The 17,524-nt window shown below is 46.3% G+C and overlaps 1 protein-coding gene across 8 annotated transcripts in view; it reads left to right on the forward strand.

Moving 5' to 3' along the window:
* TACC2 (transforming acidic coiled-coil containing protein 2) overlaps window positions 1–17,524 on the forward strand; it is a 115,403-nt gene that overhangs the window by 39,107 nt on the left and 58,772 nt on the right. For 7 of the 8 annotated variants that reach the window (XM_048945089.1, XM_048945088.1, XM_048945091.1 and 4 more), the window contains 2 exons: window positions 10,965–11,090; window positions 15,669–15,800. In XM_048945089.1, coding sequence (XP_048801046.1) covers window positions 10,965–11,090; window positions 15,669–15,800 — 258 coding nt within the window. The remainder of the gene's footprint in view (window positions 1–10,964; window positions 11,091–15,668; window positions 15,801–17,524) is intronic. The other variant, XM_048945095.1, reaches the window with a different exon arrangement.

Raw genomic sequence — 17,524 nt, forward strand, 5'->3', positions numbered from 1 at the left:
ACAACTTCCTGAAGGGAGGTTGTGGTGCAAAAGGGTCTGGCCTCTTCTCCCAGGCAAATAGTAGGACCCGAGGAAATGGCAAGAAGTTACACCAGAGGAGGTTTAGGTTGGATATTAGGAGAAACTTTTTCTCTCAGAGGATGTTCAGGCACTGGAATGGCTGCCCAGGGAGGTGGTGGAGTCGCCATCCCTGGCAGTGTTCAAGAGGCGCCTGGATGAGGAGCTACGAGAGATGGTTTAGTGGCTTGTGGCACTGATAGGAATGGGAGGGTGGTTGGACTGGATGATCTTGCAGGTCGTTTCCAACCTTGTGATTCTGTGATTCTGTGAAACACAAGATTTTGGAGCTAAAAGGAAACTGTTCTCAAAACAGTGATGGTGTATCCTTCTTCCTTTTCTTCCCTTATTTTTTTTAGCTTCAAAATGATCCTACCTGTGCAGCATCTCCAGATCACAAAACAAAGGGAAAAATAGCTTCAGCAGACAATTTACACATGAATAAAACGCGCAGTTAGTGAGACCCTTCCTCTCTCTCTCTCCTGCCCTTCTTCCTGGCCTATTTGCATCAGAATTCTGTTTTCTTCCCACCTCGCTGTCGTTGCCATCCTCGAGAGTGGTGCACGCACAGAGCTGTGCCTGCAGCCCTCGGCTGGCCGGTGAGTTCTGTGGGCTTTCTGTCTGCATGCAGGTGGTAGGATGGAGCCTATGGTAGGTGATGTGGGGAATTGTCACCTAAAGGAAGAATAACATCATGGTAACTTCACTCTTACCCAATGGGCTTTCTGAGGAATCAAAGGGAGTTTTGCCGCCTACTCTAGCAGATGGTGCTGACCTCGTGGAATGCCACTTCAGGCAATGGGAAAGGCAAAGTATTTATAAAATGTGATTTGACAGTGTGCCCAGTTGTACTCAGAGCACCTTCCAGTGGAAAAGGAGGACAGTGATACCCTGCTGTTGCGTTGGGGTTTAATTAGAGTGCATGCCTCTGCTAAACTGCAGCAGTAAACAATCTCTGGCTCTGCCAAACTGCAGACACTTGTTATTCTTTTGAAAACCTTCTGTAACACTGAGAACCTTTATCACACGTTTGTAAGGTACGTACTGACATGTGTGACAGATGAGCTGTCCTGTTCCAAACATTTCTTCAGAAGTGAAACGTATTCAATCAAACGCAGGCATTTGCTGAACAGATCCAACAAGGATGCGGTGATATTTTGCCCAACGTCTGCACAGGCAGCTGTGTTCATGGTGTTCCTTTTTTGTCTTCTTTTTTCATTAAGTTAAAAATTACTTTTGGATTACCGTTTTATTTTCTGTTTAAGCTTTCCCCAGATGTATTTTTCAACCCTGCTTCTTCCAAGCAAGCTATTTCCCCAAAATCATTTTTGTATCTCCCACATATTTCCACATTTTCTGTATTTCAACTCTTATCTTCTGGCTTCTTGCAAAATTGGGTGCCATGGAGCGAGTCCTCCTGTCCCCATTCCTAATAGAATATGCAAAGTAGGATTAGTTCCAGCTTTGAACCCTGTGGAGGGCAGCTCTGAAAACAGCAATTACAGACATAGGCATATTCTCCGTGACTTGGATGTGGCTTCCTTCCAGGTTTTCTGCATCTTGGCATGCTTGCACAGCTCTACTGCTTCCCAGCAAAGGCTCCACTGGAGCTGTCTGAAGAGACAGAACCCCAGTGCTTCCCATCCTGTATGGTTTTTTTCCTCCATCTTTTTTTTTTCTCCTTACTTGAACTCTGCACATCTTAAGATGTAAGTAGGTAAAAAGATTTTTGAACAGCAGAAGGTCAAGTATACAAAGTGTTGAGACTTACATTTCCAGAATGAATGAGGTAAGCAGCCTTGTGCAGGCTTTGTTTTACCAAATCTGAGTGGCTCCGACAGCCAGTTGTCTGTTGTCATGATGTAGCAAGGATAATACAGTTGGCTTTGGATGATTCCTGCTTTAATATCACCACACCTGTATGTAGACTCAAGACGTAACATTGCAGTAAAATGTGTGAGGATTGGTGAGAGGGGTGCATGGAAAACATGACGTTTCTTGTGGGTCTGTTTGCTCTCTGCTCCTCTGCACACACCTCAACCACTATCCTACAGGTTAATTTTTAAACTAGAGTCCGCTTGACCTTTGGGACGCTCTCCTTGAATGACAGGAAATGTAGAAATTGTAATTGCTCCAATCAAAGGTTCATTGCTCCAGGTTCTGAGATGCTGGGTGGCAAGTTGGGTGTGTTGTCCTTGGTGGGTGACACATTGGATGCATTGTCCTGAGGTGCTGGGTGGCACGTTGGGTGTGCTGCCCTGAAATGCTGGGTAGCACATGGCACAGAGGGCACGGTGTCCTCGGTGGATGGCACGTTGTCCTGGGCCAGCCCTGGTGCACTGTTTGGGTCTGTTCTTTGTGACTTGGCAGTGATGCTTCCATTTAAACCTTGCCCACTTGTTTCCTCCCCCCTCAGTGTATCCTTCCAGACAGCTGTGTGCGAAGAGGCAAAAGCTGCAGCCTGCCCTTAAAGCCACTAAATTTAGGGCCAAATCTCTGCTCCAGTGCAAGGAACTTGGCTCCAAGCCTCTGCCTCAGCTGGTGTGCGGTCAGCTCCTCACCCAGACCCCCTACAAGCAAGGATCCTACTTTGCTGAGGTAACAGGAATGTTAGTTGTTCCGGTTTATAAACCTGAAATGAGGGAAGTAGGTGGGATGCATTCAAGCAGGATTTAAGCAATCTGCTGGCCCATGCTTGCTGCTGTTTTCCAACCTCAAACCCGGCCTCTTGGCCTCTCTGTGTAAATGATGCTCCGACAAACAGAGCACTTGCTTCACGAGACTGAAACCCATCAGGCTGCTTTTTTTCTTTTATTCTTTCAGCATGTTGTTTCACCAGCCAGAGGAGCTATGAAAAAACACAAGCAGTGTAATCAATACGGCGTTTTTTAAAGGCACTCAAGGGCTTATGTAAAATCTTTGGAATTTGTTAGCACGATAACATTGTTAGGCTCTCTTAGCTGATAGAAATATCAAAGCCAGCTAAGAATAACTGCAGCAGGCAGAGAGACTGGATCTGTTCTCTGGAATGAGAACAAAAAATACGTGAGCATTTCTGTTTCTAACAACTAAGGAAAACAAGAAGTGAAAAACTTAAACCCCCTCCTTGACAATGCCATTAAATGAGTCAAAATACAGAGTCTGCTTCTGCTCAATATTGGAAAATGTCTGAGATTTTTTTGACTGCTGTGATGGGATGCAGTGAGAGAAGTTGTGACTCTTTGAGGAATTTTTAAGGAATCAGTTTAACTTCAAAATTTCCAGCATGTCAGTTTCCTGTCACTACAGTCTTCCAAAATGTAATTGTTTAAGATTTGACTTTCCATTTTGTTCAAAGCAGAGGCTTAAGGTGAATGTCTGGACTCTGAAGGGACGGCCAACTCAAAGCCTTGCCAATAATAACTGCTGGCAGTTGCACAGCCTCATTTTCAACCACCACAAATGATGGTGTGGGCAATTTGTATGTGGAAAGCAGTGGAAATATAAATATCAGGTGTTTGTAACAGAAGTGGCTTGGATATCTAAGCCAAGCTGGGCTACAACTAATTGATGCTGTGGTTTTGCAGAGTGCATGGCTGTGAACTCCCGACCGGGAAGCACAGAAGAGAAACTCCTTTTTAATTTTAAACAAATTTAAGTGCATTTTTATTGTTTCCTTTCATGCAAATGGCCTTGAAATTGGGCGCTAAGGAGCAACTGAGAATTCTTCCCAATGCTTTTGCAGCCTCATTGCTCACAACAAATGTATGCATCTTGGCCTGGCACCTCTTGTGTGTTTAACACAAATACTGCAGCTTCTGGTTTTTCTTGTTGACTTCTGATAACCTTAACTTGAGTTTTAAGAGGGGGGCAGAGTGGAGAGCAAAGCATCTTGTCGCTGTGCTTACTGGGAGAGGCTTGTCAATCTGATGTTAGTTCATCCTGTCTGCGTTCTCAAAACTAGAAGGCAAGTTCAGAAGGAAATATGCAGTTATTAAATTTATTTAGTGTAGCAGTCTTTTTTCAAGCCAATTTCATGGGAATTCATGGAGGTTGTGGGTTTTTGGTTTTTTTTTGTTGTTGTTGTTTTTTGCTTGGGGTTTTGTTTTGTTTTTGAGTGCTTACTCACTTCCTCCCACCCCACAGTGCTTTGGTTTGGCAAAAATGATGGTTGATGGGAAAACCCCTCAGGTCGAATTCACAGGGGTGGAGCAGAGCAGGGCATGGCCCCCAGCTGTGTCCCCCTCCTTCCTAGTGCTTCTCCAGGTGCTGGCTCACAGGCTGTAAGGGAAAGGGTTTGGGTACAGCCAGAAGTGGATGAATGAGCAGGGACAGCACGTTGTTTGAGTGGAAGGACTATTCCATTCCAAAAAAAGTGCTCAGTTTGGTTGTGTTAGCAGGAACTTAGCTATTCTGTGTCTGCAGCTCTGTGCCAGACTGAAGTGCTGCTCACCAAGCAAATGAAGGTTTGTTTTAACGACCCTTTCTCTCTGGGGTCTCCTTCCCCTGAAGGCTGCCGTACCTGCAGAACTATTTGCAGAATGGTTTCCAGATGACAACAGAGTTCAGTTCCCCCTCAAATGAGATGGCAGCTGGATGCCTGTACCTGTATCAGAAATCACAGCAACTTGTTTCCATTGCTGCTTTCCTGCAGCGTGGGAGGCAGAGAGCTGCTCACCCCAGAACTTTAACTCTCAGCTTGAACCTAATCTTTGCTGTTGGAGTGGGTGCTCCTGGCTCTCTGGGAGCAATCCATAGCTCCTTGTTCCCTGTGTGGTGTTATCGCCCAATGCACCACAAGCAATGGGGGCATTCTGCAGGTTTATCTGTACTCTCACCCAGTTCACTATCAGCTTTGGTCTCTGTAGTTAACTGGGCACAGTGAGTTTCTTCCACAGGCAGGAGCTGTTCAGAGCTGTAGGGGAGCCCATCTGGGGACAACCCACATCATCTGCTGTCAGCACTGGTGGAAGGAACGTGAAAGTTTTTGCCTTTTTCCACCTGAGGCTCAGCTCTGCATTCATGCTCTTAGGGGCCCAATGCTGTCATTACTGTACCCCCCATTAGCAGGAGCAGCACAGGCCTTTGAGATCTGCCCTGAGCTCTGCAGAGGAAGAGATGCTGGATTTATCACCCACCAGAATTCAGCCTCTGTGGCTCCAGCATTAGATCTAGTCTGGTAAGTATGAACCTATCAGCTGGCTTGCTGTGGGATGACAGATATTATAGACATGCAGTCTGTAGTTATTGTATGACGGGTCATAAGCATGATAATGATCTCCCTGGGTAGACGTGAAATTAATTCCCTGGGTGTGAGTCCCTTGTGCATGCACTGGGGTTCCAGAGCAGCGCATCTCAATGCAAACCCTTAATTACAGATGATGCTGGTCTTTTGTGCAGCCATAAACCCAGAGGAGACCAAAGAGATTCATAAGGGCATGCAGCTAATTAAGTCTGCTCCATTTTTGTCTAGGCAAAACGGTGCAGATTTAGGAGGTGGGATTTTGTAGGATCATAGAATGCATTGGGTTGAAAGGGACCTTAAAGATCATTTGGTTCCAACCCCCTGGAAGAACTGGAGGAGGAATAAAGTAGTTCCATTCAGGTTCCTACTTATAGTTCAACTTCTAGAAGTTGTTAAAGTTTCAGGATGCCCGAGAAAAGTTGAATAAGTTGCCTTTAATTCACCACTTGAGCAGAAGGCTGGGAAAAGTTTGTAAAAGCTGCCCTTCGACTTGCTCTGAACTCCATCCATGAAGCGAGGGCTGCTCGGTTTTAAAACAAGGAAACACCCGACATCGGAGTCTTTGTGCGTTAGACACGTTGCAGCCCAACCTGCCCGCAGCTCTCCCCTTCCCCGGGCCGAGCTGCTGGAGCCTCCTGGGAGGAGCCAGGCCGGCCGGCCCCGCTGCCGCCGCGCTCGGCCCTTTGTGCTCCCGCAGCCCCGGGCGGAGGGGCCGCGGGGGCGATGCGGGGCCGCCTCCCGGCGCTGGGTTCGCTCTGCGGCTGCCCGGGGCCGGCAGTGAGCGCGGGGCGGCGCCGGGGGAGCCGGCGGGGAACCGGGCGGAGCGGAGCCGGGCCGCGGCCGTTCCCGCAGCTGGGGGTGACGGAGAACGGCGGAGGTGGTGCGGGAGTCCCGGCCGCGGTAAGCAGCCGCTTCGGGGGCGTTGGGGGGAGGCGTTTAGCGCGGCTTTTAAAGATTTAAATCTTTGAAAGATGAATCTCTAAAAGAATATACGTTCCTCTGTTTTGCTGTTCTTCTGTCATCCTTTCGACAACTTTCTGAGAAGCGGAGAGTTCGCAGCGCTCTCTGGAGCCGCCGAAAGCCCCGCGCCCATGTGCGAGCCCCCGCTGTGCCCGGGGCGGCTCCAGAGCTGCGGGCGGCGGCGGGGACCCCGGGTTCGAGTCCCGGAGGTGCGGCGGGTCGGGCGGCTGTCAGCTGTCACGGGAATGCGTGTTTCCGTCCCGCGTGGGTCGGGGTTGTGCTTCTGAGAGTTGTAAAGGTTTGTGCGGCCCGTCTCTGAGCTGATGAGGGCAGTGCTGCGAGGTTTTAAGGGCTTTTCGAGTCTTTTAACCTAAAATATTTGTGGGTTTGGTGCAGTAACGTGCCAGGGTTTAATGTGATTGGAGTCTGCTAGAGTGCCTAGGAAAAAAATATATATATTTTTCCGTGTAATGGTTATGACTAATTGTGCCAAGGAGGAAGACAGCTGCTTAGGTTACTGAAAACTTGTGAGCAAGGAGGGCTGGGTGAGGGAAGAAGTCCAAGCCCTCAGGTGATGTGTGGCCAAACGTCACCCTGCCAAGATGATAACGTCACCCTGCCAAGATAACTCCACGTCCTGTCAGCATTTCCACCAGCACTGCCAGAACAGCATGGCTTCCCAGAAGTGCTCCCCTCCTGTCCCAGCAGCCTGGCAGCACTGCCACCCGCCCGGCAGGTACAGGAGTTCCCCTGGGGGCTGCTGAGCCTTGCAACGAGGTGAGGTACTGCCATAGGGAGCCCTTCTGAGAGGTACTGGTGCAGCTGGTTCCTGTTGCTCAGCCATGGTGAAGCCAGCTCCCAGCTGGGATGGGGATAGCTGAGCCACATCGTGCCGGAGGTGTTGGTGGGCACGCAGCATCTGGAGCCACTCTGCTCATTGCCTGGCCCGGAAGAACCACCTGTGGGTGGGAGACACTGCAGTAATTCTCCAGGAGCCAGTTCTCAGATCTCAATGATAGTAATGGCTTTTTTTTTTTCCCCTGTACATCAAAACTGCTTGTTTAATCGCCCCATGGCACCTCATCTCCTGGTTATCTCACTGCACAGCACCTGGCAGAGGGGGGCTCTACTTGAAATCCTACAGAGTGAAGGATGCTCTTCTGAAGAGCTTATGATGTAGTTCCTCTTTCAGAATGCGTAAGAAATCAGAGAGATTTTTCCAAAATATTGGAAAGTATTAGTGGATCTTTGGGTTCACACGAGGCAGTGTATTTCCATGTGCTTGAGCTACTGGCTGGGCCCTTTGATTAGCTGCTCTCACCAACCTGTGGCAGCCTGCAAAGCATCGTGACCCTGCAGTCACTGCTGGTCATTGTGAAGCTGTTCTGGTGGTTGGACTTACCCTGTAGGTCTGGTTGTTCACTAAGGTCATTAGGGATCACAGCTGGGCTTTACGTTTCAGCTTTAGCATCGTACATTTTTCCTAAAATCCTGATAATGTTAGAGCTTCCCTTATCTCAGAAATACTGTTGGGGTGGAAAGAGCAATGGGTTGTTTGGATTTAATCCTGTGCTGGCGATCTGTGCAGTACTCCTAAGCTGTTTCCCATGCAAGATCAGTTTCTCTTTTATATCAGCGAGGTTGATTTTTAATTTAAGAAGTAGCTTCTTACCTCCTAATCTGCTAAATCTATCAACAGGAGTCCCAGTAGTCAGGGATAGGCTTTCAGAGAATGTCAGTGCTAAAGGTACATAGAGTTATTGTAGCACTTCCTTGGAGTTTCTCCATGTGAGGTTCACTTCAGTGAGTGTGGTAATGTAGGAGATAAACTGCAAAATGAAGTAAGGGAAGGTAAAAATTAATTAAACATGGAAGAAGTTTGATAAGGTAGAATGTGTGCATGAGTTGAAACTGATGCAGATGCCGCTAGATTTCTTTTCCTGGGAAATTGCAGTCTAAGAGCATTTCAGAAATAGTAAACCTTCTCTTCATTTTTCTGCAGTCAGTTAGGAGTTTTTTCTTACGCGTGTGTAAACTGAGGCTAAAAGAATTGTCAATGGGCCTGAGTGACTGTAAAGCCAAGTACAAACCCTGGAGGATTTTGTCTATTGGCCTTGTTCTATCCTGTGAGTAACTTCTTGTTTCTTGAGGAAACTGAAATAGTGAGCCATGAGGACGATGAGAGCAGCCTTTCCTTAGGGTGCTTCATGCTCTTTTCCAGAGATTTCTGGAGTAAGAGCAGGACCTATAAATCTTCCTGTTATCTCATTAAAAGCAACCAAATGTCTGGGGCTGGGAGATAGAGGGGCTTGAAATGCTTATTGGTTTCCTTTGCAGTAAACTTGGAGCTGCCATTGTTGACTGTTCAAAGGGAGTCACATCCAGCTCTCCTGATTGGAAAAACATGGATGGGGAGAAAATGCCAAGACCTGCAACTGCCTTCTGTCTCCAGCACCACTGTCAAAAAGTTTTAAAGCTTCAGCTAAAGCTGGGGCTTAAAGGTTTGCCTCTCTGTGCTGTCAGTAGGTGAGCTGTCAGGGCTCACTGTCCTGCCTGTGTCTGCGACCTGGAGCGGAACCTGTTGCTTTGCCTCCATGTGTGTTTAAGGCTGTGCTTTTTTACATATTTCAAGTACACTGCCCGCCTTGTTCCAAAACCTGCTTACATAAACAGAGGCCAGACCTCAAATGTTTAAGCAGAAGAAATTATATAGGCTTACGTGGTTATTTCTCATTCATTCGTTGGCATTTAATGCATGTGAGTGGTATGGGTCAAGCTTTGACCAGAGCTTGCTGTTTGCGTCTTAACAGTGATTTAAAAAAAATCTTTTTGACAATAAGTAGAGTTTAGAGCTGAAACTCCTGTGGATACTCAGTGGTCAGCATCCTTCTTATGTTCAGCTTGGAGCAGGCTGAGCCCCACGCTGTCAGGGCTGAATTCAGTGTGCTCGCTGCAGCTGTTAGCAAGCAACTGCTTGTTAAACTGTGAAGTATTTTCCTTTAAGAAGTATTTCAGTCACGCTTGTCATAAGTCGAATTTGGAAATCATTTTCAGTAGATCCTCCTCCAGAAGTTGGGCATCGGAATGGAAAAAGCTGGCGGTGTTTTGGCAGGGCTGGGATGCTGAAGGGCTCAGCCTGCGGGCTGTGAGGCCTCGGTGCGGGGACAGGCGGGTGCCCGTGAGGGAGGGTGGCTGCCAGGCCCAGCGATGCTGGTGGTGGAACCCGTCAGAGCAGCTTTGGGCTGACTTGGTGGTGTGTCAGCACTGAGCAGCCTGGCCTGCTGGTGGATGGCTGCACCGTCCCCTCCCCAACCCTGAGTTTTGAGTTACAAACCCGAGTTTGTTGTGCAGCCATTGGCTGAGAGCAAAGGCTTCTCACTGGGTTAGGGCGCAGAGCTGGTGCTGGGCACAGTCATCTGTGCTAACACTGACATACCAAGGATCATAAACGTAAAAAGCAAAGCAGAAAGCTGGCTTGACAAATCACTTTTCGCAGATGGATGCTCTACTTGACAGAATTCTTTAGATAAAAGCTGTGGAATGTGAGTATGCTCAGATGGCAGCCTGTAGTCATCACCGGGACAACGCTGACGTTATTACGGAGCGCTTTAACTGCAGGATGATGTTGACATTATTGTAGTGCACTGTGACTCCTTCCTCTGTTCTTTGAACTACAGCGCAGAATCGTACAGAACTGCTGCATTTGTGGTTAGATGAGGGAGTAATCATCCTGTGCTGAAGCTGTTATGTGATTTAGAGTGTTCTGTTTTTGAGCTGAGATTCCAAGTAGTGGGGAACAAGCTTGATACAGGTCTATACACCTCCATTGAAATCCATCCGTGTGCAGTCCTGGCTGTGTACGTACAGGGATGCGTTCACTTGGTAGGACTGGGAACAATATGGACAGGATAGAGCTGAGAAAAGTGGCACCTGAGAGCCACTCGGGAGAACCCGCAGGTGTGAAATTGCAGCCCTGACTGGAGGTCACATTTTGTGCTTTAGAGAAAACTTGGGACTGTTGTGAGCTCCAGGGAAACGCGATACTTCCAGGGCTTTGATCCCTGGGTGGTCACAGGGGAAAGTCAGGTTGAAATAGGTAACAAAAACGCGGCTTTCAGGAGGTTCCTGTGTTTTGGTGCCTTTATTCAAAACAAACAAACAAAAAAAACCCTTCTTCAGCAAGGAACCTTTCTTCATTGATTCCAATGTGGGTTTCTAGATTGCTTCCTTTCCACCTGTGCTCCTGCTGGGGGTTCCCTGCTAGCTCAGCTTTGGGACAAGGCCTGCTCTCCCTGTGCATTGCACATGCCCTAAAATGCTCAGCAAGCTCTGGGGTGGGTGGAAGCTGGGCTCCAGCTCCCTGGTGTTAGATGGCTGTGTCGAGGCAGCCTTGCTGCTTCTCTTGTTCAAGCAGTAGCTTATTTTCTCACTTGCTTTTAAAAATCAGAATCACAATTGGTTTAATTTGCTGCTGGATTGTATTATCTCATTGCTCCTGCAGTTGTAACACAGTCAAAATTCCAGTGACTTCAGTCTTGTGGGAACAATAAAGCTGTACACAACAGCAACTTATATTAAAAATACCAACTTTCCCTGCATTCCCCAGCACACGAGTCAGCACAGGCATGCTGAACAGCAAGGGCTTCAGCCAGCCAAGTGACAGTAACGCTGCTGTAATTCAGACCTCTAAGGCTGCCTTTTTCCATGTCTTTTCTCTCCGCAGCCCTCCTGGGCCAGGTGATGATATACAGTTGGCTTCTGCCCTTGGTCCTCCTGAACAAGCCCAAGCTGTTTCCACGGCTTATGGAAATGTTGAGCCCACGGATGCTGCTGAGCTGACTGCAGCAAGGTATTGTGAGAGCATTATGGTGGGGTGCTGGGAGGGGTGAGGAGGGCCACAGAGCTCAGCAATAGCTGAGAAATTGCCACCTCTCTTGCTGGATGGATATATGTGTGCTATGGCCACTTAGCTGAGGGGTTTGCTGAATCTGTAGCTGGTGAGGTGTTGTATAATCTTTATTGAGACTTAAATTTTTTTGCTCAAGCAAAACCTTCAAAGGAAGATGTTGTTTTCCTTTCTCCAAGAGTGAATCACTTTGGAGCAGAGGGCTGGACTATGTGAAGGTTCAGTACAGGCATTTATTATTTTTAGATGCTTGTACTGTTTTTTCTTAGGTTTGTTTTTTTGGAAGGGGTTAGAATACAGAGTAACTGATCCTTCAGAGCTTTCTGACTCTTAAGAAGTTCCATAACAGCAGGATGCTGATGACCAAGCATTCAATTATCTCATTTCTGTTGGACACAGAGCTTTTTGTCTGCTTTTATTTGAGAAGGAAGTCTGTTGCTTTGTTGTGCTGGTGGCAGTTGGGTTGTCAAGATCCTTGGGTGTGAATTTGCCTTACCTGCCAACAGGGTGTGTTTAACCTTCAGTCACCATGAATTCAGAGGAGTGTAAACATGTCTGGAGTATTTAAGCTAGCATTAAACTGGTTAGCTAAAGTAGTAGTAATACACTATCAAAGGCAGAAAGAACCTTGTGGGGTTTGCACAATCCACCTTAAAAGCCAGGTATCCTTGGCGTGGAGCTGTTGCTCGTCTTCCACCTGTCCCCAAGCTAGTTAGGCTGCTAATGCTGAGTGAATCTGAGAAACAAACTTCTTCCTGCAACCAAGAGACAAGGGGATCTAGAGAAGCTCGCACAGGAAGCTCATGGTGTGGATTTCTTCTAGTCCTTGTAAGTTTTTACTTGAATTGTTGTGCTTTTTTGTGTTTAATAAATTTATTTGGATTAATTTTGTTCCAGGGATTCTGTTTTATTAATGCACTGTCTGTCATAATAGCAAACAATAGAAAAGAGTGAGCAGTGAGTGAGGTGGAGCTGTGAGATACTGAGTGCAGTGGAGTGAAACAAAACAAAAAAAAACCAAACCTACCACCAAAAGTGCCAAGATTTACATAAGATCCCTTGAATACAGTCTAAATTACAAAGCTCTTTTGCCCCTGAGGAGATAGTTTGCTATTTGTAGGCAAAAAGGCATGTCACCTTAGGAAACATTTTAGAAGAGCAGTCTTCACAGTATCTTAATTCACTGCTTCCTGTAAACCTTGTGGATTCACCCTGTTCACGTTCTTGTCTTGATCTGAGCTTTAAGGTTCATTATATTACGCCTTTTATTTTGATCTGCTTTATACATTCTGTCTTAAAGATGGTTTTACATCTTTAAGTGTGCAAGAGTTGGTCTTGGGCAGAGGCCACAGCTGTGACGGGGCACAGCCTACAGCAATCACAGTGCCTGGGACTCGTTTCAGTGCTCTCCTTTCTGTATCCCAGCCATGGTGAAGGTGCAAGGATTTTTGCAAGGGGTCACTGATAAAGGGTGCAAGCCAGGGATATGCAGCCTGCAGGAAGTGATAGCCTTTCAGTTGCTGAAACAGGTAGGTGAGAGAGAAAATGCACAGCGGTCAGCTAGGGTGAATCTGGCTGCAGGTAGTTGTCATCTGTTTGTTGGTTTTGCATTTTAAAAAGCCAAAATCTGTACAGTTGTTATCAGTATAGTTCTTCCTTTATTTTGTACCTGCTTTGACATAAAAGCCTGCCTGTTCTTTCACTTGCCTTTCCTGGTCAGGCTGCCAGCTTTGCTGGCTCCTGTTAGTGCAGGTGGTGTGCACTTGGCAGAAGTGTTCCTTGTAGGTCTGGTGCTAAAATGCACCAGCTCACACGTGATCCCACCTGCAGATGCAGCTGGTAGGCAGGCTGGGTTCATCTTGTGCAGCTGCATCACTTCCACTCCTGCCTGAAACAGGCTTCCAGCTCCCAGCAGTGACCCACAGTGGTTTGTTCAGTCCTGACTGGATGACTGTAATGCTGAAAGCCAGTGAGATCAATACTTCTATGGCACGTGGGGCTGTGCCCACCTTTGGGATCGGTGACAGCAGGACTGAGCTTTTCTTGTCTGAGGGGAATCTGAGTGGTATCTGTTGCTTTGTGTCTTTGCCTTATTCCTCATCTCTTCACCTGTGGCAGGATGCAGGTACTTGCCTATCTTTTTTTTTTTTCTTTTACTGTTTTTGTGTAGATATTCTGTACCACTGCTTTCACTGCGACTGCAGAGAAATTCTCCAGTGCACATGCATGCGATGTCACTGTGTTGATGCTCCCTGCTTACACCTGTGTGTTGTACTTACCAGGGTGGCATAATCCTTTCCAGTCTATCTGCAATAAAATGTGATTACAAAGTGGGTTTTCTTGCAACGTATGTAGTTATCCATTAATAAGTTCCTTTTGTTTCCCCATCAGGAGCATCATATAATGCAGATGGTGGGCACTCTGTCAGGGGAAAATAATGGTGCGTGTAAGGCAGGGGTCAGTTTGTGCCAAATGTCTTCCAGATGGCAGTTCATAATAAGAGATCAGGTTGTTCATCCATCTGTCAGTCAAGAAACTGTATCTTTGTTTTGGTTCTCGGGGACTGCTTCTCCTCCCCTGCTGGTAATGTATTGATCAGAGGCATCAGGGCATCACATCTGCTTAATACTGCATTTTATTTACTGTATATACAGAGCAAGTGCCCTGAAAAGAATTAGGTCAAGAGTTCATTGGCTGCTTGGCCAAGCATTTTTTTGTCAGTGCATGTAGCTCTAGGAGAAATTCTTTTTGGACGTATTCCTGCTTACACTGCAGGTGCAGCACTCCTGTTTCGTGGGAGATGTGTTGGGGAATGGAGGAGCACGCGGAGCATCAGGAGGTGGCTTTTGAGAATTGCTGAAAAATACACAGAGGCAGAGGTGGAAAAGAGTGTTTTCAGATCAGCTCAACTCAGCAGGATCCAGAGTAGCCAATGCATGGTTCATTGTGGGCTTAACACATATTGGTGTTACAGCTTGTCAAAGCAAGGCCTGTGCTTCCCAAGTCCCAGGAAGCAGAGCTCTTCTAAAAATGCCCATTCTGATAGCTTGTTTTGCTTTGCAGAGTGTCAGCAGTGGCATCAGTCAAAGGATATTGCTGAAGATGTTTTCCTTTTATGTGGAAAGGTGTAAAGGGGAGAGCTGAGGGACTGCAAAGGGCAGTGAGATGTGAGTGCTACTGCAAGCAGTTAGCTGAGATGCTTTCTTGTGTACACAATGTAATGTCTGTAACTGTGTGTACATTCAGTATTCTTGCTTTGCTGGGTCCACTTTGTAGTGTTTGTGTTTTGTGATTCTTTGTTTGCTCTCCAAACGTGTGTTCAGCATTTTCTTATTCTTAGCAATCCACTTTTTCCTTGAAAATCTTAACTTTCTCTCATCTCCATGTGACCCTATATAGTCACATAGCGTTTGTATATAGTCGATGCCATTTCTATATTAGGATAAAGACATTTTTAGCAAAGGGAAGAGTCTTCCCTGTGGAAAAAGGAAACAGCTTGCTTTTAAATAAAGGACTTGATGGGACTGGGGAGTCGGGAAGTTTGCGTCGGTGTCAGGACAGGGTGGGAAAGGAAGGAAGGGAGAGAGAAGTGCTCAGAGCAGAGATAATTGGCTGGTTTCTTGGAAGAAATAACATAATAGCTAGCCCATATGGCACAGAGCTACTTCGTGCATGTGAGCTAATTACGTAGACCCCTTTTAAGTGCTCGTGGTCTGTGTGGATAAACACTTTGGGGAATCACTGTCTCCATGCTGATAGGTACTGTGGCTAAAGTTAGAGAGATGTGATTTATGGCTGTCCTTGCTTGTGTGCATGTTTCTAAAGAAAGGAACAATTTGTCCCTGAACCTTACCAGCTCTTATCCAGTAATGCAGTTATTCAAGTGTAACTACTGGGGGCAGGGAGAGGAAATGAAATTTAAAGGATAGAATGACAGAAATGGCCATTAATACTTAGCTTAGGAAGTCTAAAAGCAGCTTCTCACCCCTGGCCTAGTTCCACCAACATTTCCTTGGGTCTGAACTTGCAGAAACAAGTTGGGAAGCTGCCTCAGGGCACTTCTGTCCCCCTGGTGTGTCAGAGCCACCCTTGGGAAGCACTTGGTGGCTGCAATGCTCCTTTGGTTCCTTTTGAAGTCACTTAAACTGAGTGTTTATGATCTGTTGTGAGGAGAAAGGTCTCTGTGAGACCTGTACAGGAGTAATTAGGGATTTCTGTCATTCATCTCCATTGCATGTAGCAGAACAGTCTTGAATTCCTCTGGAAGATCATGCTTGGGTTTGTAAGAGCTGTCAAAGCTTTGCAGTAGTTTGCTGTTCATGTGGTCACCTGAGAATTTAAGTAGGCTTTGTAGGAAGAAGTAATTCATGGGAGGCAGAGGGGAGAGTACCAGTGATGGAACAGTGTGCTCCTGACAGAAGTTGAGATCTACTCAAACTCATCTTTTCAAGAGATTTCACTGCAGGTCCGTGGGCCTTCTTTAAATTTATCAGCTGGTGATTTTTCGTGATTATTTTCCAGCACTTCCAAGCCTGATAGCTGTGAAGAAGCTGGTGGGCTCGTTTCCGGGGATGTGCTGGTGGCTGCAGCCCCTGGTGGTGAAGTAGAGCTGCCTCCTCAGGAAGCTGGAAGTGTCACAGAGGAGATAAAGAGGTAGTGTTCAGTGCTATTTCATGCATTTGAAGTAAATTTCCACATCTATATGTTTTTGTCTTAAAATATTGGGTGTTTTGCCTAAATTGCGTGAACACTTTGTTACTAGATTTTGAAACCAATTGCTAGATGATGAAGACCTGCTTGTTCCACTACATTTCCCCTGGAAGACCAGAAGAGGGAGCTTGCACTACACTGGTTGTTAGTGCACTGATCTTCCTCACTGTTTTTAAATTCTTAAATATTCAGTTGTTTTGTTTTTGGTTGTTTTTTGCTCCTCAGGAGAACCGTTTTGCTCATTCCTCTTCAGATGCTGCATTGTAGTTGACAGTAGTGAAGAAAGAAGTTCAGCTTGGTTTCATTCTTGCTAAAGAAACATCTCCATTTCAAAGCTAATCTTTCTCTCCTTCAGCTTTGCACTGACTGTTAAATGGCCTCAGGGAATTCTGCTGGGAAAACCCCCAGGCTGTGTCCTCCCATCTCAGATATAGACCAGAGGACACATGTCTGTGGGTATTCATGTCACAGCTTTGGGTGGTGCCTGTCTTGTGGGTGATTAACCACTGTGCTGCTGTGGCTTGGCAATAATGGCATGCCCTCACTGTGACATCTATTAATGGGAAAGGTCACAGCACAGTTGAGAATATTAAATGGGAACTCTCTGGAGAGTGTCTTTCTCCACCCCACAGATACAGGTTGGCAGCTTGTGACAAGCATGCTGCAAGATGGGAGACACCATGGGAAATACAGCTGTTCTGCTTAATGTGACATTCAGAAATGTCAGAAGGTGCTGGTGTCAGCAGGAGGATACCCTGAATCACAGATAGGAACGTACACAATGGATGTGTTCTGCTGTGGAACAGAGAATGAATAGCTATCAGCAAACACTGCTCAAAAATCATCTATAGTTTCATACCTAGGAAACGTGTTGGTGAATTTACCTTTATATATTTCTGAGAATTTTGATCAGAAAGTGGTGTCCTAAGCTCTAGTTTAACTTACATGCTTGCTGTGACGTAGGGTTAGTTGTTTGCTCCTTTATGGTACTGTACACACCTGTTCTTTTTAAGTGCATACAGTTGGTAAGGAAAAGAAGTGTCTGAAGGTCTGTTTGGCAGCAGCCTGCAAGTTCTGTCATCTGGAGAGAATTCTCTGAACAGAGGATATTCTGGTCATTCTCTAAAAGCTGCATGAAGAGATGAGAAATCATTTGAGAAGTGTATGGACAGGCAGAGCTGACTGCTGAAAATGTGCGTTTAAGAATCTCTTTGAGGTAAACAACAGAGTAATGAAGTAAACAATTAAGTAATATTAATAGAATTGCTTCATGCAACATCAAAACCCAGCCTGGGCTGTCGCTAACCGAAATGTGCATCTTCATTATCATTGGAGATGAGCAGTCTGATCACCTGCAGCCTTCTCTAAAGCTGAACTTCTCTGATGTGTTTGCTCTTTTTGCACTGTGAACACAAGTTTATCACAGATCATAATGCATGTGGAGGTGGGAATTGGAGAGATCTGTAGGATAAAAAGAGCTCTTCCATTCTCCTCGTATTACTGTCCAAACAGCCCCTTATGTTAATGCCTCTTGAGCCTTCATGCACTTTTCTGTATTTTCTGTTTATCAGGTCAACCCAAACAGGACACAGAAAATAATAGTGTGCAAGCTCGATTATTTTTCGTTTCGTCACATTTCTGGCAGCTGTTTGCACAGTGAGGTGCTA

Source organism: Lagopus muta, chromosome 5 (assembly GCF_023343835.1).
Source record: "Lagopus muta isolate bLagMut1 chromosome 5, bLagMut1 primary, whole genome shotgun sequence".
NCBI classification, from domain to species: Eukaryota; Metazoa; Chordata; class Aves; order Galliformes; family Phasianidae; genus Lagopus; species Lagopus muta.